Genomic DNA, 26,057 nt, shown 5'->3' with positions numbered 1-26,057 from the left:
TTTGAAGGCATGTTTAGTGCTTGACTTCTATGTGAACACATGCAGACAAAATAAATATACTCAATATTTAAAAAAAGAATACATTTTATTTCTTAATCTGGAGATGTTTTAAGACTTGCCAAACACAGCATTTAGTGTTAACAATTTTTTAAAAATCCTAAATATTAATATTCTGTGAGCAAACACCCATTTGTACAAACCTATGTATGTGGCCAAAATCATGAGTGGTTAACATAAAGTAAAAAGAATATAGTGAAGTGCAAAAGCAAAAATGATTTTTTTAAATTTGAGATTTTGTAGTAACATAGTATTGTTATGATGTAAAAAGTGTAGAGTTACATTAAAAAAAGATTCTAGAACAAAGCTTTCTGTTAAAAGATCAAATGGGCTTACATGGTAAGCTAAGTAAAAAAATTATTTTATGTATTGATGGAACTACATCTCAGTTAAAGGCCAATGATTTTAAGGAAAATGCTGAACATTTATAAATCATATCCATCCACTCTGTACATAATCAGTGTGCTATATCACATATTTATATTGCATCTGAGATCCTGTATGTTAGCCAGCCATCCACAGGAAGAAAGGTATAAGGATAGTCGGGAGAGTAGTGGAGGGTCCAAAGCCCAAACAAAAAATTCCAGCCAGTCCCAAAGCAGCGGTGACAAAAATACTCCTCTGGTCTCTTATTATCGTCTTCACTGCTTCACAAAACTGCAAAACAAAAATCATTATTTTACTAAAAGATTGCGACTTATCAAAACTATACATAAGAGCAGGAGTGGACGGATTGGCCCGTTGGGCCTGCTCCGGCATTCTACATGGCTGATCCAATCTTGCCTTCAACACCACTTTTCCCTCTCTTTCCCGATACCTCTCAATTTCCTTATAGCACAATTGTCTGTCAATCTCCACCTTGAATACGGTGAATGGCTCTGCTTCCATAATTCTTTGGGGGCATGTCACGAACCAGCAACAAAAGAAACACACTGAGCATGATTCAGTGTTAAAAACTATTTTATTAATCACTACTTATGATAATACGTAAAATAAAAGTAAAAATGTTAGTATGTTAGAATTCAAAAATGTTAAACCTTGAACGTTAACCCCAAAACTAAACTCTTCGTGTGTGTGTGGCAAAGTCCCAAACTCCAAGTTCAGGAATGGTTCTTAAAGTTCAGTTCCGCAAGCCATAAGGTGAAACATGAGCAAGGGCTTCTTCAACAACCACCGTTGTCTGAAGATAAGAGGTAGATGTAGAGAAACATAGAGAGAGTAATTACGAAATCCAAATGTTCCACGATGGAACCCAAACGACACTCCAGTGTTTACTCGGTAGTGACTTCCTCACCCCGAAAAGCATCTGAATCGTGGTTGTCCACACAAATACCTGTTTCCTTCTACAGGTCAGCAACAAAGTGAACTCCACCGGATTACTTCCAACTTCCATACATGGATTTCAGTGGCAGACACAGTTATTGTTTCTCATCCATCGATAGAGAAACTAGCAGGCTGGTGTCTCTCTCCCTTCTCTCTCTCTCCTTCGGACTTCTTCAACAACGTCATTATGTCCTTTATCTTCTATTGACGTAAGCACGCCACACACACACACACACACTCTATCTAAAAGGGACATTCACTGAGTCCGTAACAGGCAGAAAATTCCAAAGATTTGTGACTCTGAGAGGAGAAATTCCTTTTCATTGCTGCCTTATATGGGCGACCTGTTATTTTGAAACTATATCTCCTGGTTCTAGATATCCTCACTGAAGCAAACATCCTCTTCGCATCCAGCCTGTCAATCCCCCTCAAAATGTACAAGTTTATAGCTCAACTTTGCAGTTTGGTGAGCAACTGAAATTTAGAATTTGACATATTTGAGTTTTAAATTGACCAAGAGTGGCCAGGAGAAAGAAAAAACAAACTGTAAACTAGTTAATGTCATTGTTGGGAAATCGCTGAAATAGATTATTAAGGAAGTGGAAACAGAACGCGTAAAATAATAACAGAGTCAATGCAGCTCTAGAAACTTTTTTGTGTTTGACAAGCTAGAAAGAGTTTTTATGAGGATGTTCCTGGCTGGGTAGATAAGAGGGGACCAGTGCTTGTTGTATTTTCAAAAGGCATTTGATAAGGTACCCTGCAGAAGTTCAGGACACTTAGATTGGGTGGAATTGACAATTGACAAAAGGGTTTTTTAAAGTTGTAGTAGAGAATCTTATTAGGATGGGGGCAGTACCAGACCTTATCTAAGAGAGTTAGGTTGGCAAGTGACAGAAGTGTCTGTGGAAGAACCCCTTGGGAACAATGATGATAGTTCTGTAAGCTTCAGGATAGTCATGAAAAAGTAAAAGGTTGGTCCGACCAGCGAGATAGAGCTCTAAACTAGAGGGAGGTGGATAATGACTGTGTAAAACAGGACCTGAGGGAAGTAGTGTGCCTAGAGGGGAAAACAACATCTAATAAGGGCAAGGTGTTTAAAAGCGAGCTAGTAAGAGTTCAGAGTTGCATGTCCCTTTAATGGTAAGAAGTAAAGATGGAAAGAATAGGGAACCTTGGTTAACAAAAAATATTGAAGGTTTGACCAGGGAAAAGAAGATATAGGAAGTTGGTATCAAATGAGTCCTTTGAGGTTTGTAGAAAATATAGGATGAGGTAGGCCAAAAGGGCCAGTTTCTTGCTGAACAATTCTATGATTCTAAGTATGTTGTTTAAAGTAAGGGCTCCTGAACACTTGGAATTAATATTACCATGATTACAAGACTGGTTAAAAGACAGAAATTAGACAGTGGGAATAAAACGATCTTTTCATGTCTGTAGTTTGTTACTGGGATACTATTAACAACCTAGATTAGTCGCTTGGATGAAAAACAAACAAAAAAATCAATGTGTCTCAGTCTGCTGATGGCACAAAACTAGGTAACAAATTGAGTAGTGAGGAGGATGCAAAGTGTTTGCAAAAAGACAAGTGGGTCGGCAAGAACAAGGGTACAAGCAATCCCCACGTTATGGCTGTTCAACTTACAGAAATTTGCCTTCATAGAATTCCCAAATCACTAACCAAAATTTGAGATGCAGAATAAAATTTGCTCTCACAAAATTTATGTGGAAAAAGAAGTAAATAGAATAAACACATTTATTCTTTTTCAATTTGCGTTTCTTGGCACACGCGCAGATGATGCAAATTCGGGTTATGGACAATCATGATATGCACTGTTTTCTAGTACAGCAACCTCCACCCCACCCGCTGCCCATTCGTCTATGTAGTGAGGAGGTCACTAGTAATGCAGGAAAATATGAAGCATTTACTGTGGCAGTAAGAATGGAAAATCTGAATAATTTTTAAATTTTGGGAAACTAATAAATGTTGGCTGTCTACATTTATACTCACTGTAGTACAATGAGAGGGCTTTTCATTACTGACAGAAGACACAATAAACAGATGAGTTTTAGTTTGGGAGGCAGTAGCTATGCCAGACTTGGTCACGAATAATGTGGAAGGATTAATCAGAGATTTTTGTAGTTAAAGATCCCCTTGTGATCACAATATCATAGAACTCCAGATGCAGTTTGAGGGTGAACACCACAGGATCATAACCAGTCTTCATCTTAAATAAGGGCAATTATAATGGTATGAAGGTGGAGTTGTCTAAGATGGACTGGAAAAGTAAGCTAAGAGATGGGTCAGTAGATGAATGGAAGGAAGTATTCAAACAGCTGGTCCATAGCACTCAGCAGGAATTAATCCAATTAGAAAGGGGGATATTTTGTATCAGTTTTCATCATGGAGGACAATACAAATATCCCTAAAATAACAGATGAGCTAATTTCAAATAACATGGAGGAACTTGTAAAAACAAAATATTAGAGAAACTCATGGGCCTAAAGGCAGACAATAAATCTGGTGCACAATGGCTTGTACCTGAGAGTTTTAAAGGGAGAGACAGGAGAGGTAATGGACACATTGGCTGAAAATTTTCAGAACTCGCTAAATTCAGGGAAGATGCCAGAGGGTTGGAAAACAGCCAAACTTCCTCTAATTTTGTTGAGTAAAGGGATGAAGACATACAGTGGGGAACTATAGGCCAGTTAGTTTAACATCTACTGATGGCTGAGAGAAGGGCAGGGCTGGGAGCTCAATGTTTCAGGATTTAGGTGTGACAGAGAGGCATATAAAAGAGGTGGAAGAGATTCCATTACTGATTAGGGAGTATGTTACAGCTGCACTAAGAGAGGACAGCTTGGAAGGCTCAGCCAGCAAGACCATTTGGATAGAACTCAGGGATAAGAACGGTGCAATTGTAACGGCTAGCTACACGATACGAAATGAAGACACAGAGTCGCTAGTTCAAAATCAGAAGTCGAATGAACAACAGGGGCGCGGTGTGCCTTTAATATCCCAAAACTTCCCGTGCTACTGTTCCCGCGCTGATGTTACGCGCGGGTCACCTGACATTCCAGCGCATGGGCTTTCCTAGCCTGACGATGGGGAAGAAGGAGGGCCCCGCGCCATCTTGGATCGGGGCCTCCGACCATGTTCGCGATGTTAGGAGCCTGCTCGATGCCGGTGCGGTGAGTCGCTACATAACCCCCGCCCCCCAGAACCGGCAATACCGTGCGAAAACAATTAAATAAACTATGACTTGGGTGGTCTGCCCCTGCGCCACGCTTGCTGGACCACCACGGGTTGGTCCAAGTCTAAGTGAGCCGGCTTCAGCCGGTCAATCGTAAACACCTCCTCACGCCCCCCAATGTCCAGCATGAACGTAGACCCATTGTTCCTGACAACCCAGAATGGTCCTTCATACGGCCGTTGTAGCGGTGATCAGTACATGCCCCTCCTGACGAAGACGAACTTACGGTCTTGGAGGGAAGTCGGCATATGGGTCGGGGCCTGTCCATGTTGCGAGGTGGGAATCGGGGCCAGATTTCCAAGCAGTTTGCACAGCCAGTCCAGCGCCGCGGCAGGTTCTTCCTCTGGCCCCTGAGGGGCTGATGGGAACTCACCCGGGACGACTAAGGGCGTTCCATAGACCATCTCCACGGACAAGGCACGCAGGTCCTCTTTTGGCGCGGTGTGTATCCCCAGCAGGACCCAGGGGAGTTCGTCTACCCAGATGGGCCCCTTAAGGCGGGCCATGAATGCCGACTTCAGGTGGCGATGAAACCTCTCCACCAGCCCATTGGATTGCGGGTGATAGGCGGTGGTGAGGTGGATCCGGGAACCCCACAAGTCGGCGACGGCAGACCACAGGCCGGAGGTGAATTGAACTCCCCTGTCTGAAGTGATATGTGCCGGGACACCGAAATGGGCCACCCAAGTTGATAAAGGGCCCCGTGCGCAGGACTGGGTGGACGAGGTATCTACGAGGGGAATGGCTTCAGGCCAGCGGGTAAAACGGTCGACAATCGTGAGGAGGTACTGCACTCCTTGGGAGACTGGGAGGGGGCCGACCAGGTCAACGTGGATATGGTCGAACCTCCGGCAGGTAGGTTGAAAATCCTGCAGGGGGGCCTTGATGTGCTGCTGTACTTTCGAGGTCTGGCAGTGTGTGCAGGACCGGGCCCATTCAGAAACCTGTTTACGCAGGCCATGCCAGACAAACTTGTCTGACACCATCCGGACAGTAGTCCGGATGGATGGGTGTGCAAGGCTGTGGATGGCATCAAACACCCATTGGCGCCAGGCAGCTGGGATGATGGGGCGGGGTCTACCTGTGGAGATATCGCAGAGCAGGGTGCGCTCACCGGGGCCTACCAGTAGGTCTTGCAGTTGCAGGCCCGAGACTGCGGTGCAATAGCTGGGCATCTCCATGTCCGTTCGCTGTGCCTCCGCCAAGGGGCCAAAATCCACCCCCGGGCGGTAAAAGTTTACCATATCGAGGAATTCCTGCAGGCCCTTGATGGAGGTGGGTCTGGCGAAATGGCAGATGTTGTCGACCTTTGCAGGCAGAGGTATGGTGCCATGTTTGTCTCCAGCCCAAATTGGCATTTGGCTGAGTTGATGGTCAGGCCGAAATCCCTCAGGCGAGAAAAGAGTTGGCGGAGGTGCGTGAAATGTTCCTGGTGGCTGTTGCTGGCGATCAAGATGTCGTCGAGGTATATGAAGGTGAAGTCAAGGTCGTGCCCAACCGCGTCCATCAGTCGTTGGAAGGACTGAACAGCGTTCTTGAGACCAAAGGGCATCTGGACAAATTCAAAGAGGCTGAAAGGTGTGATCAGCGCCATCTTCGGAATGTTGTCCTGATGCACCGGGATCTGGTGATACCCGCGGACGAGGTCAATCTTGGAAAAAATGGACCACCCATGCAGGTTGGCAGCAAAGCCCTGAATGTCCGGCACGGGATACCGGTCCAGGGTAGTAATATCGTTGAGGCGTCGGTAATTGCCACAGGGTCGCCAGCCTCCAGCTGCCTTGGGGACCATGTGTAGCGGAGAGGCCCATGGGCTGTCCGACCTGCAGATGATCCCCAGCTCCTCCATTTTTTTTTTGAATTCCTCTTTCGTGAGGCAGAGCTTGTCTGGGGGTAGCCGCCAGGCACGGTGTGGAGGGGAGGGCCCTGGGTGGGGATGTGATGCTGGATGCCGTGCTTGGGCAAGGTGGTGGAGAACTGGGGCATTAGTACGGACGGGAACTCTGCCAGGACCCTGGAAGACTCGTTGGTCGATGTGGTGACAGAGTCGAGGTGTGGGGCCGGTAGCTTGGTCTCACCCAACGAGAACGTTTGGAAGGTCCTGGCATGTACCAAATGCTTACCCCGCAGGTCAACCAGCAGACTGTTGGCACGAAGGAAGTCTGCCCTGAGGAGTGGTTGTGCAACGGCAGCCAGGATGAACCTCCAAGTAAAGTTGCAAGTGCCGAACTGGAGGTGTACCAACCGGGTGCCAAAGGTCCGAATGGCGCTGCCGTTGGCGGCTCTGAGGGCAGGTCCTGGTGTGCAGTTGCGAGTCTCACGGCTGTTGGGAGGCATGACACTGACTTCGGCTCCGGTGTCCACTAGGAACCGACGTCCGGAACGCCTGTCCCACACATGCAAGAGGCTATCTGGGTGGCCAGCCGCCATAGCCATCAGCGGCGGCTGGCTCTGGCGTTTCCCAAACCTGCATGGTGGCCGGCATCTGCGGGCGTCAGCGCCCCACTGCTGGTGGTAGAAACACCATTTGTCGGTCGGTGTCTCAGACCTGGTGGCGGGCGGGGTGCGTTCGATTGCCGGGTCTGGCCTGCTGGGCCACTGGGTATGTGGCATGGCAACGCGCTCGACGGACACCCTGCTCTCCTTTTTTGCCCGCCAAAGGACATCTGCCTGGGCGGCCACCTTCTGGGGGACGCTGAAATTGGCATCCACCAGGAGCAGGTGGATGTCATCGGGTAATTGCTCCAGGAAGATCTGCTCAAACAGCAGGCAGGGTTTATGCCTGTCTACCAGGACCAACATCTTGTTCATGAGTGCGGAGGGGGGTCTGTCGCCCAATCCATCGAGGTGGAGGAGGCGGGAGGCCCATTCGCGTCGGGAAAGGCTGAAAGTCTCGAGAAGGAGGGTCTGGGGCGCCTGGATGAAGTCCTTGACCTGGGCTGCAGTGTCTTGGTCAAGGGCGCTCACCACATAATAGTACTTGGTGTTGTCCCTGGTGATCTGGCGAATCTGGAACTGGGCCTCGGCCTGGTCGAACCAGACACGGGGCCGGAGGGTCTAGAAGGTGGGCAGTTTAAGGGCTACTGCCTGTACCTCTTGCTGTGCAGACATCGTGGGTCCAAAAACGTTTGGGCCCATTGGGATCACCAATGTAGCGGCTAGCTAAACGCTACGAAATGAAGACACAGAGTCGCTGGTTCGAAATCAGAAGTCAAATGAACGACAGGGGTGCGGTGTGCCTTTAATATCCCAAAACTTCCCGTGCTACTGTTCCCGCTCTGACGTCACGTGCGGGTCACCTGACCTTCCCACACATGGGCTTTCCTAGCCCGACGATGGGGAAGAAGGAGGGCACCGCGCCATCTTGGATCAGGGCCTCCGACGACATTCGCGATGTCGGGAGCCGGTTCGATGCTGGTGTGGTGAGTCGCTACACAATCACTATTATGAGGTTATGCTATAGGCCTCCCAATAGCCAGCGGGAGCTAGAGGAACTGATATGCAGGCAGATCATGAAAAGATGTGAAAACAATAAGATTATTGTAAGAGGGTGATTTTAACTCCCTATTATTGACTGGGACTCCCTTAGTGCCAGGACTTAGATAAGGCAATATTTGTTAGGTGCATCCAGGAGAGTTTCTAGAAACAATGTAGATAGTCAAACCAGGGAAGGGGCCATTCTAGACTTTGTATTGATAAATATGCCAGGTCAGGTGATGGAGTTTCAGTAGGAGAACATTTTTGGAACAGTCACTATAATTCCACAAGTTTTATGATAGTTATGGATAAGGATAAACTGGGGGAAGACGAATTACAACAGTATTAGGCAGGAAATAGAGAAAGTAGATTGGGAGCAGCTGCTTGAGGGCACATCTGACATGTGGGAGTCTTTCAAAGGCCGGTTGCTTAAAGTCCAGGACCAACATGTTCCAGTGAGAATGAAAGATAAGGATGGCAAGGTTCAGGAATCCTGGATGCCAAGACATGCTGTAAGTTTAGTCAAAAGGAAAAAAAGCATATGTAAGATTTATGAATATAAAGGAAGCAGGGAAGAACTTAAACAAGAAATTAGGAAGGCTAAAAGTGGCCATGAAATGTCCTTGGTACATACACCCTAAGATATTTTATATATATTTTCTATCGTATCTCCCCTGGCAGTGAGTTCCAGGCACCTAGTAGTCTCTGTGTGTAAAAAAAACTTGCTTCTCACATCTCCTTTACACTTTCCCTCTCTCACCTTAAAATTATGCTCTCTAATATTTGACATTTGGATACAAGGTCAACCGGTTAATTGGATCCAAAATTGGCAGAGAGTATTGGTGAAAAGACATTTTATGTTTTTCTGATTGGAAGTCTGTGACTAGTGATGTATCAAAGGGATCAGTGCTGGGACCTTTGCTGTTTGTGATACATGTTAATGACCTGGATATGAATGTAGGAGGTATGATTAGTAAGTTTGTGGATGACATGAAAATTGGTGGTGATGCAGATAGTGAGGAAGATTGCCTAAGTCTACAGCAGGATATAGAAAAGATAGAAACTTGGACGAGCATTGGCAGATGGAATATAATTCTGACACGTATGAATTGATGAATTTTGGGAAGTCAAATAGGGGTACAACACGAGGGAATGTTGATCAACAGAGACAGCTAGGGGTATAAATCCATTGTTCCTTGAAAATGGCAACACAGGTCGATAGGGTGGTGAAGGCATACGGAATGCTTATCTTTACAGGTTGGGGCATAGAGTATGAGAGTTGGAATGTTGTATTTCAACCTTACAAAATACTGGTTAGGCCACACTTGGAGTTCTGGTTGCCAAACTATAGGAATATATGATTACAATGGAGAGAGCGCAGAGGAGATTCATCAGGATATTGCTTGGATTGGAGGACTTTAGTTATGGGAAAAGGTTGGATAAGATTGGTCATATTTGCCCTGGAGTGAAGGAGCCTGAGAGAACTTATCAGGGTAGACTAAATAAAAGGTTATGAGAGGCATAGATAGGGTATATAGTCAAAATCTTTTTCCCATGGTAGAGGTATCAAAAACAAGAGAACATAGGTTTAAGGAGAGAGGAAGGATCTGAGATCTGAGAGGTAAGTTTTCTTTTTACACGTAGAGTGGTTGATATCTGAAATGTGTTGCCAGAGGAGGTGATGGAATCAGATACAACTATCGTATTTAAGAGGGCTTTAGACAGACAATTAAATTGGCAAACCAAAGAAGGATACTGACCAAATGTGGGCAAATGGGATCAAAGTAATGGGTAAAAAGGTTGGCATGGTTGTGGTGGGCTGAAGGGCCTGCTTCTGTGTTGTGCAACTCTATGAGCAAAGTATAGTCACTGTCATCAGCATTGTGCTGGATTCATCGGACATAGTGACTGCCAAACTCTGCCAGGAGTTTACCAAGGACAGGGAGAGGCCAAGGAATTCTACTTTGTGGCCAACAATGCTTAGGAAATAACTGCCAATAGAAGTTTCAGAAGTTCTGGCTCAATGAAGGGACATCTATAAGATTAAAACACAGAAAACTGACTTGTACTGTTGTGTCACAAAATCAGTTTATTTGTGACCAGATCAAATATGGAAAATATAATCAATGAGCGTAAACTTCTCAAACATCCAGAGCCGCTATGATTATATTGAAGCAGCTTTTGAAGCTAGGACCAGAATAAATCTTCACCATTACATCTGATGCCAATGATGAGACCAGATGAAATTGCCCATTTCAGGGAAAAGCCACAAGAATTACTCAAAAGTTAGAGGGTCAGCTGCTGTGAAAAAAGATTCACACTTTATTAAAAGATAGGGCAAAAATAATAATTCAACTTAAAACTTAAAAATTACTGACTATACCGCTACCCCACAAGTGCAACCCTGCAGAGCACTGATTTGTTGTAGAGTTCTTATTCCTCCTCTTGGATCCCTCTCAGGTACCTACCCCTCGATATTTCGAAAAAGACAACTGCTTGGGCTCCACATTGCTGTTCCAGGAATTTGAGGAGAACTCCTGCCCTCCCCACTGCTCTGTGCAACTGTGCTGTGAACCTGGCACAATCCTTTGGCGCTCTTGCAGGAAGGAATTGTCCAGGGCTCAATGAGGAGAGGAGGCTGCCTGTGAGGTCTGATGTTGGGAGGGATGGGATGGGATGGGGTGAGTGGTGCAGCTGCCCAGTATTGAGAATGTAGGGCTTGGAGCCAAACCCTGGCCAGCACGGTGAGTGTGGGACTGACAGCGACTGTTCAGTGTGTTAACCGACTGCCTGGATATTATAGTTTCCCTCATCACCTCCTGTTGGATGTGGTGGAAACTGCTGTCTCTCCCTTTCTTCCTTTGGCTTTGCAGCTCTTCTAGGCCCAGAGATTTGTCCATGGTAACAAGCTCCACAGTAGTCTCTTGCCATTGTACTTGTTACCATAGAGCTGTGTGGGTAAATAAAGAGCCCTGGAGCCTGCACCTTCCATTATAGGCAACAGATTGTGGCAAGAGAATTAACTGGATTTATGCACCTTCTGCAACTAGTCCCCAGCAATGATCTACATTCACTATGCCAGTCACCATGGAGAGTTGAGCCATGCATCTCAATGCTGAGTGGCCTCACCACTCACCCTAGCACGTCCAACACCAGCCCTCACAGGCAGCTTCTCCACACTGATCTGCACAGCGACTCATTGTTAGATTCATGCCAGCTTCCTGGCACACACCTTCCTGGCACAGCAGTACACGGCAGCCAGGAGGGCAGGAACTCATGTCAGGTTCCTGCCGCACCAGCACCGTCAGTAATGCAAGCCTCTCTAGAATGTGGAACATAGAACAGTACAGCACAGGACAGGCCCTTCACCCCATAATGTTGTACTGAACTAATTAAACCAGTGACTCTTATTTAATCTAACCCCTCTTCCCCGCACATTGACCATCTCCCTCCCTTCTCTGCGTATCCATGTGCCTGTCTAAGACCCTCTTAAACAGTCCTATGCTATCTGCCTCTAGCACCACCCCTGGCAGTGCATTCCAGGCCCACACAACTCTGTGTAAAAAAACTTGCCTTGCACATTTCCTTTGTACTTTCCCCCTTTCACATTAAATACATGCCCTCTAGTACTAGACATTTCAATCCTGGGAAAAAGATAGTGGCTGTCTACTCTATCTATGTCTCGCATCATTTTATAAATTCTATCAAATTTTCCCTCAGCAACTCTTGAGAAAACAGCCCCAGCTTGTCCAACCTCTCCTCATAGCACATGTCCTCCACACCAGCATATTGGTAAACCTCCTCTGCATGCTCTCCAAAGCCTCCACATCCTTCCTATAATGAGGCCACCAGAATTGAATGCAATACTCTAAATGTGGCTGAACCAGAGTTTTATAAAGCTGCAACGTAACAATGCCTCGACTGATGAAGGCAAACATACAACTCGCCTTCTTTACCACTCTATCAACCTGTGCAGCCACTTTCAGGGAGCCATGTACCTGGACCCCAAGATCCCTCTGTTCATCAACACTGTTAAGGATCCTGCTGTTAACTGTGTACTCTCCCTTTATGTTGGATCTGCCAAAGTGCAGCACCTCACACTTGCCCGGATTAACCTCTACCTGCCTCTTCTCTGCTGATATCTACAACCGATCTATATCCCACCGTATCTTTTGGCAACCTTCTATGTAATCCACAACACCACCAATCTTTGTATCATCTGCAAACTTACTCACCCACCTTACCACATTTTCATCCAAGTCATTCACATATATGACAAACAGCAGAGGTCCCAGTACAGATCCCTGCGGGACACCACTAGTCACATACCTCCATCCAGAATAAGGCCCATCCACCACTACCCTCTGTCTTCTAAAGGCAAGCCAATTTTGGATCCAATCAGCCAAGTCACTGTGAATCCCATGCAAGCTAATTTTCTGGATGAGCCTGCCATGTGGGGCCTACCATGAATACCTTACTAAAATCCATGTAGACAACATCCACTGCTCAACCTTCATCAATCACCTCGAAAACCTCAGTCAGATTAGTCAGACATGACCGGCCCCGCACAAATCCATGCTGACTGTCCCTAATTCAACCACGCTTCTCCAAGTGCTCATAAATCCTATCCCTAAGAATCCTCTCCATTAGTTTCCCTACTGCTGAAGTGATTCTCACCAGTCTATAATTTCCAGGATTATCCCTATTTCGCTTTTGAACAAACAAACAACATTAGATACCTGCTAGTCCTCTGGTGCCGCACCTGTGGCTAGCGAAGATACAAAGATCTTGGTCAAGGCCCCAGCAATCTCATCTCTTGCCTTTCTCAATAACCTGGGATATATCCCATCACACCCTGGGACATCCACCCTCTTCCCTGGCATCTTAGCACGCTCCACTCTGATCTCACTATCCTTTATGTCCTTCTCCTCAGTAAATAGCGACACAAAGTTCTCATTTAGGATCTTGCACACATCCTCCACCTCCAACCATGTTCCCTGCTTTATCCTTGAGTGGTCCTACCCTCGCCCCAGTTATCCTCTTGCTGTATGTGTAGAATGCTCTTTAATCCTACTCGCCAAGGACTTTTCATGGCTCCTTCTAGCTCTCCTAAGTCCCTTCTTGAGTTCCCTTCTGGCTCCTTCATAGTCCTCAAGCGCCCTGTTTGATTCCAGCTTCCTAAGCCGTACATAAACTTCCTCCTTCTTCTTGACTACATTAACCACCTTTCTCGTCATCCAAGGTTCCCGTACCTTGACATCCTTGTTCTTCCCTCTTACTGGAACAAACCAGTCCTGAACTTTGTGCAGCTGGTCTTTAAACAACCTCCACATGTCAGATGTGGATTTGCCCGAAAACAATTCTTCCCAATTAACTCTCCCTAGCTCCTGTCTGATGCCCTCACAATTTGTCCTCCCCCAATTTAATACTTCCCTGCAAAGTCCACTCTTATCCTTATTCATCGCCATCTTAAAGCTTAAGGAGCTGTGATAACTGTTTCCCAAGTGTTCACCCACTGAAAAGGGCAGTCACCTGGCCAGGCTCCTTCCCCAGTACAAGATCCAGTATAGCCTCCCCTCTAGTTGGACTATCCACCTACTCCTTCAAGAAACCCTCTTGGATGCACCTAACAAATTCTGCCCCATCTAAACCTTTTGTACTAAAGAGTTCCCAGTCTATGTTGAGGAAGTTGAAATCACCCACACACAAAAACCACCTTGTTGTTTTTGCTCCTTTCCATAATATGCCTGTAGAAAATAGAACATAGAACAGTACAGCACAGGAACAGGCCCTTCGGCCCATAATGTCTGTGCCAACCATGATGCCAATCCAATCTAATCTATTCTGTCTGTATGTGGTCTATATTCCTCCATTCCCTGCCTGTTCCTATGCCTGTCTAAATGCCTCTTAAACATTGTTATCATATCTGCTTCCACCACTTCCCCTGGCAGCAAATTCCAGGCTCCAATCAATCTCTGTGTAAAAAAAACTTGCCTTGTAATCTTCTTTAATTTTTTCCCCCTCTCACCTTAAAGCTATGCCCTCTAGTATTTTACGTTTCTATCCTGGGGAAAAGACTCTGACTACCTACCCTATCTATGCCTGTCATAATTTTATATATTTCTTTCAGGTCACCCCTCAGACTCCAATGCTACAGCGAAAACAATCCAACTTTGTCTAAACTTTTCTTATAGCAAATACTCTCTAATCCATGAAACATCCTGGTGAACCTTTTCTGCACCCTCTCCAAAGCCTCCACATCCTTCTAGTCAGGCAGTGACCACAAATGCACACACTATTCCAAATGTGGTCCAGCCAAAGTTTTATACAGCTGCAACATGACTTCCTGCAACATTACTCAACTGATGAAGGTTGTGTAAAATCAGGAAGTGTCCCTTTACCACAAGATACCAAATCCCTGAGCTGGTCTTCTAGTCACTCTGTTTATACGCTGGGTCCATTTGAGTTTCTGGTCATTGGAGAGTCCCCAGGATATTCATGGTGGAACATATTAAGCATAATACAAACAAAACCAGATTTAGTTCAACATCAGACTAAGCTCCCAGCTCAGTTGACATTGCAAAACCCTCCTTTCAAACATCTGGGGACCATTGACTAACATGGCAGATATGTCCTGCTACCCCTAGACAAGGCATACCCTTTGTCTTCTCTCACTCAGCCAGTTTTTTTAATCCAATTTGCCACTCTCCCTTGGACGCCAAAGGCTTTTATGTTCCGGATCACATGAGACTTTGCAAACATCTTCATTTGTGAGTTTCCATTTTGCAAACATCTTGTTGCCATATCAAAAATTCAATCAAATTAGTTGTACATGACCTGTTCTTAACAAATTTATGCTAACTGTTCATTTCTAAATGTTGACTTGTACTGTCGTCAATGTTGGCTGACTAATCTGGAGTCTAGTCCTTTCTCCTTTTATAAACAATGGTACTACATTAGTAACTTTCCAGATGGAGGGTGTCGTCAGCATGCAGATGGAATTGTCTCCACAAGCACTTTGAAGTAGTTACGTCTACCAGTGCTATCTTGGACAGATGCATCTGCCACGGGTACTGGCACGGATGATGTCGAATAGTTTATCTCTCATGTTGTTTCACTCACTTGCCTGCTGCAGACGCAGTCTGGCAGCTACTTCCTTCAGGACTTGGCCAGCTTAGTGGTGGTGCTACCAAGCCACTCTTGGAACACTGAAGTTGCCAGCTGGATGACATTCTGTTCCCTTGCTACTTGTGGGGCCTTCTCCAAATGTTGTTCAACATGGAGGAACACTGAGTCACCAGCTGAGGGTTGGAAATAAATTAAAAATAGCATATTTTCAAGATAAACTTTCAGGAGTTTGTGCCATAGTTTCATACGGGATATACTTCAAATAGACTGCACAATGGCACAGCTGGTAAGAGCTGCTGCCTCATAGCGCCAGAGACCCAGATTCAATCCTGACCTCAGGTGCTCTGTGTGTGTGTGTGTGTGTGTGTGTGTGTGTGTGTGTGTGTGTGTGTGTGTGTGTGTGTGTGGTGTTTGCATGTTCTCCCTGTAACTGTGTGGGGTTCCTCTAGGTGCTCCAGTTTCCTCCAACATGCCAAAGATATACTTACTGTAAACTGCCCTGAGTGAATAGGTGAGTGGCAGAAGCTGGGGATTTGATGAGAGTGTGGGGAGAAAAGAAAATGGGATTAATGTAGGATGGGTATAAATGGGTAGCTGATGATCAGTGACCCAAAGGTCACACATTGTTATACATTTCTGTACATGTGGGAGTTGGATTCTTCAAGGCAGGATTGGGACATCCTTTGTTTGGGATTACTTTGGCCTTTTTGGAGGAGTGAGAAAAGAGAGGAGTCGCTGAGAAAGTTTACAAATCCCTGTTGCATTTGGTGTTTTGTTGTTTTTGCTTATTCAACAGGTAGCCCTGAGATTGAATGCTAAATGGGATAACTTCAGAACAGATCTGGCAGATCAAAACTAAACATGCATGGAGCACTGTGGTCCATCAGCAGCAAAAGGAGTTTACACGACCACAATCTGTAACCCTCCCTCACGACAGCATTAACCAAGGGAAGTAAGGGAGGAGATCACTGGGGCTCTGAGAGAGATTTTTGCATCTTCATTAATCAGAGTGAGGAAACAGAAGACCAAAATTCTTAGGGATAGGATTTATGATCACTTGGAAAGACAGGGACAGATCAGGAGCAGCCAGCCTGGTTTTGTGCAGGGGAGATCATGTCTGCCTGACCTGCTGAGTTCCTCCAGCACTTTTTGTGTATTGCTCATGTCTCACAAATGTGACTGAGTTTTTTTGAGGAGGTAACTAAGAAAATTGATAAAGGCATCATGGTTGACATGGTTTACATGGACTTCAGTAAGGCTTTTGACAAAATCCCACATGGTTAGTTGATCCAGAAGGTTAAGGCACAAGGGATCCGAGGTGCGTTGGCAAACTGGATCCAAAATTGACTTGGAGATTGGAGGCAGAGGGTAGTAGTGGATGGATGTTTTATGACTGGAAATCTGTAACAGACGGTGTACCACAGGGATCGGTGTTGGGATCTTTGTTTGTAAAAATGACTTGGATGAGAATATAGATGGTCTGATTAGTAAGTTTGCAGATGACATGAATATTGGAGAGGTTATAGATAGCAAAGAAGGTTCATTTGAGGATACAAAGGCACATACATCAGCAGGAAAGTTGGGCAGAATGGTGGCAGTTGGAATATAATCTAGACAAGTGTGAGGTAACGCCTGTTGGGTAAGCAAATTCTGATAGGACATATAGAGTAAATGACAAACCTTAGGAGTTTTAATGTACAGAGAATCCTTGGGGTGTGAGTCCATAGCTCCCTGAAAGTAATGACACAGATGAATAGGATAGTGAAAAAGGCATTTGGTAGGCTCTTCATAGGCCAAGGCATTGAGTATAAGAGTTGGGATGTCATGTTGCATCCGTACAAAACTTTGGTTAGACTACACTTAGAAGGTTGTGTACAGATTTGTTTTCCACACTAGCAAAAGGATGTGGAAGCAATAGAGAGAATGCAGAAGAGATTCACCAGGGTGTGACCTGGAATTATTAGCAGAGGCTGTAGTGATTGGCAGAGATTGGAGAGGATGGGTTTATTCTCATTGGAACGTAAGAGGCTGAGGGGTGACTTTATGGAGGTTTATGATTGGCATATCGGATAGATAGAGTCTTTTTCTCAGGGTAGAGGAGGCTAGAACTAGCGGGCACACATTTAAGGTGAGAGGAGAGAAATTTAAAAGAAAACCGAGGGGTAAGTTTTTCCACACAGAAGGTGATGAACTTCTGGAATGAGCTGCCAGGGAAGGTGGTGGAGGCAGATGTAATTACAAAGCTCAAAAGATATTTGGACAAGTACTTGATAGAAAAGGCACAGAGGGATATGGGCCTAATGCAGCCAAATGGGATTAGCATTGATAAGCATCACAGTCATCGTGGACAAGTTGGGCTGAAAGGGTTTGTTTCCATGTTGCACGATTCTATCACCTTCCTTGCCTCATAAGGTCAGAATTTCATGTTTGAGGATGAGTGCATGATGTTCGATTCCGCTTGCAAATCCTTAGCAAATAAAGCAGCCCTTACCTGCATGCAGCAAGGCCTGGACAATATTCAGGTATAGGTTATTGAGTTGAAGTTAACATTTGCAAAAGAAAAGTGCCAGGCAACGATCATCTCCAACAAGAGAGAGACCAGCCACTTGATATTCTATGACATTACCATTTCAAGATCCCCACCATTCACACCAAAGACCAGAAGCTCAGCTGAAGCAGCCACATATCTATCATGGTTATAAGAGCAGATTAGAGGTGGGTCTCCTCTGGCAAGTGACTCACTTTATGACACTCCTTCACCAACAAAGCAATAGTCAAGAGTGAATACACTCTCCACTTGCCTGCTTAAGTGCAGGTGCCAATAACTCTCAAGGAGCTCAACACCATTCAAGACAACACAGCCTGCTTGACATGCATCCCATTAATGGCCACAAATATTCACTCCCTTGCAACTGGCACATAAAGGCTTCAATGAGTAGCATCTACAAAATGTGCTGCAGTTACCCACCTAAGCTATTCTAAAAGCGCCTTCCAAACCTGTGACTTATACTACCTAAAAGGATAAGGGCAGCAGGTGCATGGGAACACCATGACCTGCACATTCTCCTCAAAGTTGCCCATCATCCTGACATGGAAAGCAATAAATGCTTGGTCTAAATCCTGGAAATCTCTCCCCAAGAGCACTATTGCAGTATCTTCACCAACAGATTACAATGGTTCAAGAAGTTGGCTCATGGGCCACTTCTTTAAGGACAATTAGGGATAGGCAATAAATGCTTGGCTTTCTTTCATAACTTCAGAGATTAAAAGATAAATATTTTGAACTAAGCCTTTTGAGTTTCACATTTATTTTCATCAAAAGGAATTTTCAGATTAAGATAACTTCTACATTTTGCTGAGTTCTAAGTAACATCTAAGTAGCATCTGCAAACGATTAGCCGTTAGCCTCGTTACCTGAATTAATTTAAATTATAATTATCAATTTAAACTTATTGAATATTTAGTTAGCATTTGAAAGAAATGCTTGTTTACCAGTATGTTTTGTTACTTTAGTGTTATTGCACTAAAAAGAGTTATTCAAAATGATAGCAAACCTTGCATTGCTGTTTTGTTACACAATTCAGGTTCTTTGTTTAGGTCCCATGCATGTTACTTAATCAGAAAAATAGAATAATACTTAGTCTTCAACAGTCAGAGAACATTTTAACAGTTTGTTTTGGAATGTCTGGATCAGTGATACCTGATTGTTGACACAAGTTGCCAATTAGAAAAAAATAAAGTTTCTGAAAATATTTGTTAATCCTGTTCTATCTCAGGTAATTTTGACCAAATATGGTTAAAAGCCTTAACAATAAAATTTGTGGTGCACACATTGGAAATTAGACCGATCTATAGAATTATTGAGTTGTTTATACACACAGTTAAATGTTGTTGTCTCCTTCCCTATCCAATCTGGCACCAGGGCTAAGCCTCACTTATATATGTTTCCAACCTTGTATTAATGCAAAATAAATTAAAAGAAATCCACTAGAATAATTAGCCAAGTGTGTGCTGATATCCAAGCTTGGAGTCACTAAAATGGTTACCAGGTTGACAGAAGTTAACCCAAAATAAAGGCAAAACTTTTTCAGATAAAGGATAGGTGTCAACAAGATATTTTAACTGTAATAAAATTGGTTAAAGAAGATTACAGTTTCACAGGTGTAACATATGTCCACATAAGATAGGATGCCTCATGGTTAAATAAAAGATTTAGTTTTAAAATCCTGTCAATGTTGAAACAACATGGATTGGAAAGGTTAGAAGGTTACAGGCCAAACATTGGCAAATAGGACCAGCTTGGTTGAGGTGTCTTGGTCGGTATAGACCAGTTGGGCCAAAGGGCCTGTCTCCATGCTGTATAACTCTATGACTCTAATCATCCAAAACTACGATGTCACTTTGACCTTTACCTTCTCCTCCACAAATTAACACTCTTGGCTCTTAACTCAATGGCTACTTCTTCCTGAATGGTGATGCTGTACAATAAGCAACAAACTGACTTTGTTTCAAAGATTTTCCTCAGTATACATCTTTTTGGTAAATTGATTAATTATTGTCACATATACTGAGGTCAAACCAGCATAGGACTTATACTATGAATGGTAGGACACTAGGGAGTGTAATGGAACAGAGCACCTAGGAATGCATAGTTCATTGAAAGCGGCGTCATAGGTAGACAGGGTGGTGAAAAAGGTGTTTAGCACGCTGGCCTTCATCAGTCAGGGCACTGAGTATAGGAGCTGGGACATTATGTTGCTGTTGTACAAGTCATTGGTGAAGCCACACTTGGAGGACTGTGTACAGTTTTGGTCACCTTGTTATAGGAAAGACATGGTTAAACTGGAAAGAGTGAAGAGAAGATTTACGAGGATGTTGCCAGGACTAGGGGGCCTGAGTTATAGAGAGAGGTTGGCCAGGCCAGGTGTTTATTCCTTGGAACGCAGGAGAATGAGGGGCAATGTTATAGAAGTGTTTAAAATTCTGAGGGTCATAGATAAGGTGGATGGTAAGAGTATTATCCCTAGGGTTGTGGAGTCCAAAACTAGGGGACGTAGCTTTAGGGTGAGAGGGGACAGATTTAAAAGGGACCTGAGGGGCAACTTTTTCTCTCAGAGTGTGGTGAGTATATAGAATGAGTTGCCAGAGGAAGTGGTTGACGCAGGTACAATAATACTATTTAAGAAGGATCGATACATGGAGGGGTGGGGCTGAGACGGATATGGGCTGTGCACAGGAAATTGGGACTAGCTGGGTGGGCACGGTGATTGGCATGGACTCGCTGGGCCGAAGGGCCTGTATTCGTGCTGTATTGCTCTATGACTCTGTGTACAGTGAAAATCTTTGTTTTGCATGCCATCCTACAGATCATTTCTTTACATCAGTGGATTGAGGTAGGACAAGGGAAAACAATACAGAATGCAGAATATAGTGTTACAGTTACAGAGAAAGTGCAGTGTGGATAGACAAATGAAGTGCAAGGGCCACGATGAGGTAGGTTGGGAGATCAGGAGTTCATCTTTCGTGAATGAGAGTCCGTTTGAGTCTGATAACAGCGGGATAGAAGGTGTCCTTGAACCTGGTGGTACACGCTTACAGGCATTTGTATCTTCTGCCTGAATCGTACAAAATGCATGGTCAACTGCACTTTGGATGAAGAGATTGATCAGCGTGTTTTTGTAAATATCCTTGAAACTATAGAAGTTATTTATTTACTCTGCTCCTCATTCAAAGAAAAGAGGAATGGATTATCATGAAGTGAAGGAGTTGTGGCTGTTTCTAGGGCACTGTGTTTCATTTGCATGACACAAGTCTTAAGGTTAAAAACCACTTTGCATCCTTTCCCCCACATTCCAACCACATTGCAACCAGCCTCCCCTCCATCGACTGTCTACACTTCTCACTGTCCTGGAAAAGCAGTCAATATAATCAAAGACCACACCCACCCTGGACATTCTCTCTTCTCCCCACTTCCATCAGGAAAACAATACAAAAACTTGAAAACACGTACCATCAGGCTCAAGGACAGCTTCTATCCTGCTGTCATAAGACTCTTGAATGGTCCTCTTGTACATTATAGATGAACTCTTGACCTCACAGTCTATTTCATTATGGTCCTTGCACTTCATTGTCCACCTGCACTGCGCTTTCTCTGTAACTGTAATACTATGTTCTACATTCTGTTATTGCTTTTCCCTTGTACTATCTCTGTATGGATCTGTATGGATGGCAAAACAAAGTTTTTCACTATATCTTGGTACATCTGACAATAATAAACCAATTCCAATTCCTGATCCCTAATGATAAGTTGTTGTTTTGATGTCTGGGGGAGGGTGGGGGGGGGCACATCCTCACCAACAAGACCCTGCAGCCTCCAATGTTCAAGGAAAAATGCCCCAACCTATCCAGCTCTCTTATAACTCAAGCTCTCTTGTCCCAGTAACATCCTAGTGAATCTTTTTTGCACCATTTCCAGCTAATGACATCATCATAGCTAAGTGATCAGAACTGCACACGATACTCCAAGTAAGGTCTCATCAATGTCATGTACAGTTTTAAAATTATGCCCCAAATCTTATACTCAGTGCCTGGACCAATGGAAACAAGCTGCCAAATGCCTTCTTCACCATCCTGTCCACCTGTGACTATATACTTGTACCCCTAGCTCTCTCTGTTCTACAACACACTCCAGGGTCCTGCCACTTACTGTGTAAATCCTGTCCTGATGCACCAAAATGCATCACTTCACACTTGACAGAGGTAAATTCTATCTGCCATTCATTGGCCCATTTTCCCAGTTGATTTAGATCCTATTGTAATCTTGGACAACCTTCTTCACTGTTCACTACATCACCAATTTTGGTGTCATTCAGAAAACTTGCTAACTATGTTATCATCCAAATTGTCAATATTGATGACATATATATAGGGGGAACCAGCAGTGATCCCAGTAGCACACCACTAGTCATAGGTCTCAATCTGAAAAGCAACCCTCCACTTCCACCCTCTGACTCCTTCCACCAAGCCAATTTTATATCCAGTTGGCTAGTCACCCTGGATCCCATGGGACCTAACCTTCCAGACCAGCCTATCATGCAGGATCTTGTCAAAGGCCTTGCTAAAGTCCATGTAGACAATGTCTACTGGCCTCTCCTCATCAATCCTCTTGGTCACTTCTTCAAAAAACTCAATCAAATTCATGAGCTATGATTTCTCACACAGAAAGCCATGCTGACTATCTCGAATCAAATGCAGGAACTTTCCCACCAACTAACGTCAGGCTCACTGGCCTGTAGTTCCCTGGCTTGTCCTTGCAGCCCTTCTTAAATAAAGACACAAAATTAGCCACCCTCCAGTCTTCTTGTACCTCACTGGTGGCTAACAATGATACAAGTGTCTCTGCCAGAGCCCAGCAATTTCTTCCCTGACTTCCCACAATGTCCTAGGATACACTTGATCAGGCCCCAGGGATTTATCCACCTTTATGCCTTTTAAGACTGCCAGCACCTTATCTTTTGTAATGTGGATATGTTTTAAGACATTACTGTTTTCTTCCCTAGGTTCCCCAGCTTCTGTGACCTTTGCCATGGTAAATAGAGGACAAATATTCATTTAAGATCTCACCCATCTCCTGTGGCTCCACACATAGACAAACACATTGATCCTGAAGGGGATCTATTTTCTCCTACTTATCCTTTTGCTCTTAATATGCTTGTATAATCAAGGTCTTTGCCTCTTACTTGAGGGTCTACCAAAGGCAGGCCTGAAAAGTAATCAATCATAATTTGGAAGATGCACCAGGTTAGAGCCATTTGGAAAGCCTCTTCCTTCATTTGAGATCCTGTAGATCAGTCATGATTGAAAGGCAATTCTCTTTAGACACCTGACCCTGGATGCACAATGTCAAGTGCAATTTCCCGTCTCTTTCCCCCAGATGGAATTATTTAGATCCATTGAGTTATCCAGCACCGAACCAGAGCTGTGGTCCACTGAGTTGGCATGTGGACCATCGAGCACCCATTTACACCAATCTCACCCGAATGCCATTCTATTCTCCACACATTCTCCTCAGCTCTCCCCAGATTCCATCATCCAGCTACACACTGGAGGCCATTTACAGTAGCCGGTTACCTAACAGCCCGCACGTCTTTGAAGGCGCGCAAGGAAACGGGAGCATGGGTGGGGATTGGCAAGCTAAAAAGTACCTTGGTCCTTGTGAAATGGTGCTTTTATTAGAAGAGACGGTACTCAAATCGTCCTTCAATCCAGTAAGTTCCAAAGACAAAACTTAAGCAAAAAAGATGCAGTAATAATCAAATGCACTTCAGAAGACAAAACAATGAGCAGGTCCAATCGCTAAAGCCCAACAATAGAGGACAAGCAATATAAAGGAATATCCCGGTGAATGAATACAAATGGTAAACAAATAAAACTATGGATGCTGGAATCTGTAAAAAAAAAGAGACAGAAATGCTGGAAGAACTCAGCCAATTGACGTGTGGAATCTAACTGTGTTAAATAGGTTTGCAGTAATAGCTCTATTAATGAGGAGGGCGCTCCGAAGGTACAAAATTCAGAGCCAGTGATTCATGTGATTGTGCGCAACATCTGGGAGGGGCAACGTGTGGGAAACCATATTAATCAACTTGGCCAGATGCCGAATAAACTTTGTCTTTTAATGGAAAACGCAACATAATGTTCGGAAACTTATGGGGTAAGGGAAATGTAGTCACATGACAAATTACAAACCTGCGCAACTAAAAAAAAGATTTATTTTAATTTTAATGTCCTTCTCATTTGAAAATCGGATTTGGATTTAGTAAGGTCTGAAAAAAGAGGATTGATTCAAATACACATACAGCGTTGCGGAGTTTTCTACAATACTTTCTACAATGATTTTCGTACAACGTTGACGCCATAAATATTAGCATTCATTACTGGGAGCAGTTATGCCTTGAAATGCAGACAAAGCACGTTTTCCAGGATACCACTGTGCTCCGCATTTGTGGTCAATACTGAAGTGTCCGTTGACTTCATTACTGCCCAGAGTGGGAGACAGTCGAAATAAAAGCAGTAGGAACATTCAAGGACCTTTTCAGAAGCCATTTTAAGAGTGCACGCTGCTTTAAACATTTGACAACACGAATAGTATTTACAAGAAAGAATCTGGGCATATTTGGAATAGCCTACACTCGGTAGAATGTCTCAACTGTACTAAAATCTAACTGCAATCGAAAATCTAAGTCATCTGGATTGTAGTTGTAAAAGTTGATCTTTGCTCAATAAATGTGGTATAATCAAATGACTGCTGCATTAGAAATATTAAGATACGGGACATTACGATCAAAGCTCTAAGTTCCGGGGCGAACGTTACCTTGTCAGTCTGGATGCTCACTGCAGTACCATATCTACAGTGGGTAACAAAATGTTCACAGTTATTCCACAACAGGCTGTACTCCGTGCTTCCAACCAGCTTCTCGGCTCTTTTTGCAACCTCTTCGTTGGGTAATGCCGGTTTCTTGTACATTAGCCTGTCCATGTGGTTGACTATAATGCAAGCTCCGTACGCAAAATCATCCACTGTATCCAGTCTGATGCTGGCGTTCCTGGAGATGACGCCCAAAATGAGCCGCTGGTTTGTCACCACGTTGCAGATCACCTTCTGATTATCAGTAAACACGGGCAGGATGTCGGGCATCAGATGAGCAACTTGTCCATCTCCCAGATATATGCCATAGTGCGTGAACAGTGTCCGGGGCACTTCCAATAGATCCCCTCTTTTAAGCGAGGATGTCTCACAGTAGTTTGCATTCCTGTCCGATTCGGAAGCCATTCTCTCAGTGATGATAGCTGGAACTGGGAATCACTCGGCCCCCTCTCCCGCCGCCTCGCAAGCTCCGACCTTGAGATCCATCAGGAGCGGCGGAACGTCTTTTCATATTCCCGGGAGTCCCGCACTAAACTCAAGCCCTGATTGGCCAGCGATGGAATCTCGGCGCCGCCATTGGTGGATGCACAACTCTTCTGGGCGTGTGTACGACGAGCTGCAGGCAGAAGCAGCCGTCGCCCCCAGGATCACTCAGATCCAGACCCACACCAGACACCAACACTCAGACCCAGACCCACTCAGCTCCCAACATTCAGACCCCACCACCCAGACCCACTCAGCTCCCAGCACTCAGAACCAACCCCCAACACCCAGACTCAGACCCCACCACCCAGACCCACTCAGCTCCCAGCACTCAGACCCAACCCCCAACACCCAGACCCAGACCCCACCACCCAGACCCACTCAGCCTCCAACAGGATCACCCAGATCCAGACCCAGACTCAGTCTCAGCCTCAAAGCCCAGACCCAGATCCCGTCCCCACCTCCCAGGACCGGACCGCAAGACCCAGACCCATCCCACCAGAGCTCGAGACCCAGACCCATCCCACCAGAGCTCGAGACCCAGACTCATCCCACCAGAGCTCCAGACCCAGACCCAAACATTTAGCTCCAGACAACAACCTGACCCACATATAGAACACAGTTATATCTATAAAAAGAAGATATGCACACACGGAACAGCCCCACCCGATACTGCGTAGGTATACCCCAAGTGTCAGAGCGGACATAAGTTATTGGGTATCCTGCCAATCTCCACACCGATTCCCCTTTTGAAACAATGGGTGGTCGTATCCTCTTCGACCTTAGACTTCGATCTTCAGTCTAAGATGCCAGCATATGAAGGAAAGTAATGTTCTCGGTGGTTGAAGTTAGGAAAGTAATGTTGGCCAAGGAATCCCGCCCCCTGTGTAGGTATTTTCGGTGGGTAG

General features: G+C 44.8%; 1 protein-coding gene across 1 annotated transcript; it reads right to left on the bottom strand.

The window, feature by feature from the left end:
• Nucleotides 1-103: 103 nt before the first annotated feature.
• Nucleotides 104-25,407, bottom strand: LOC127567419 (lecithin retinol acyltransferase-like). The gene is made up of 2 exons (XM_052010307.1): nt 24,613-25,407; nt 104-714 (listed from the first exon to the last, which is right to left on the bottom strand). Exons 1-2 carry the CDS (start codon nt 25,069-25,071, stop codon nt 562-564), a joined length of 612 nt encoding a protein of 203 aa, XP_051866267.1. The 5' UTR covers nt 25,072-25,407; the 3' UTR covers nt 104-561.
• Nucleotides 25,408-26,057: the final 650 nt, after the last annotated feature.

This window comes from Pristis pectinata, chromosome 2 (assembly GCF_009764475.1).
Source record: "Pristis pectinata isolate sPriPec2 chromosome 2, sPriPec2.1.pri, whole genome shotgun sequence".
In the NCBI taxonomy this organism is placed as follows: Eukaryota; Metazoa; Chordata; class Chondrichthyes; order Rhinopristiformes; family Pristidae; genus Pristis; species Pristis pectinata.
This window is presented reverse-complemented; position numbering and strand designations above follow the sequence as displayed.

Coding starts and splice junctions, on each gene's coding strand:
- LOC127567419 (XM_052010307.1), bottom strand. CDS start 25,071: ATGGCTTCCGAATCGGACAGGAATGCAAACTACTGTGAGACATCCTCG. Junction 715..24,612: donor TGAGCATCCAGACTGACAAG/GTAACGTTCGCC, acceptor TTTGTTTTGCAG/TTTTGTGAAGCAGTGAAGAC.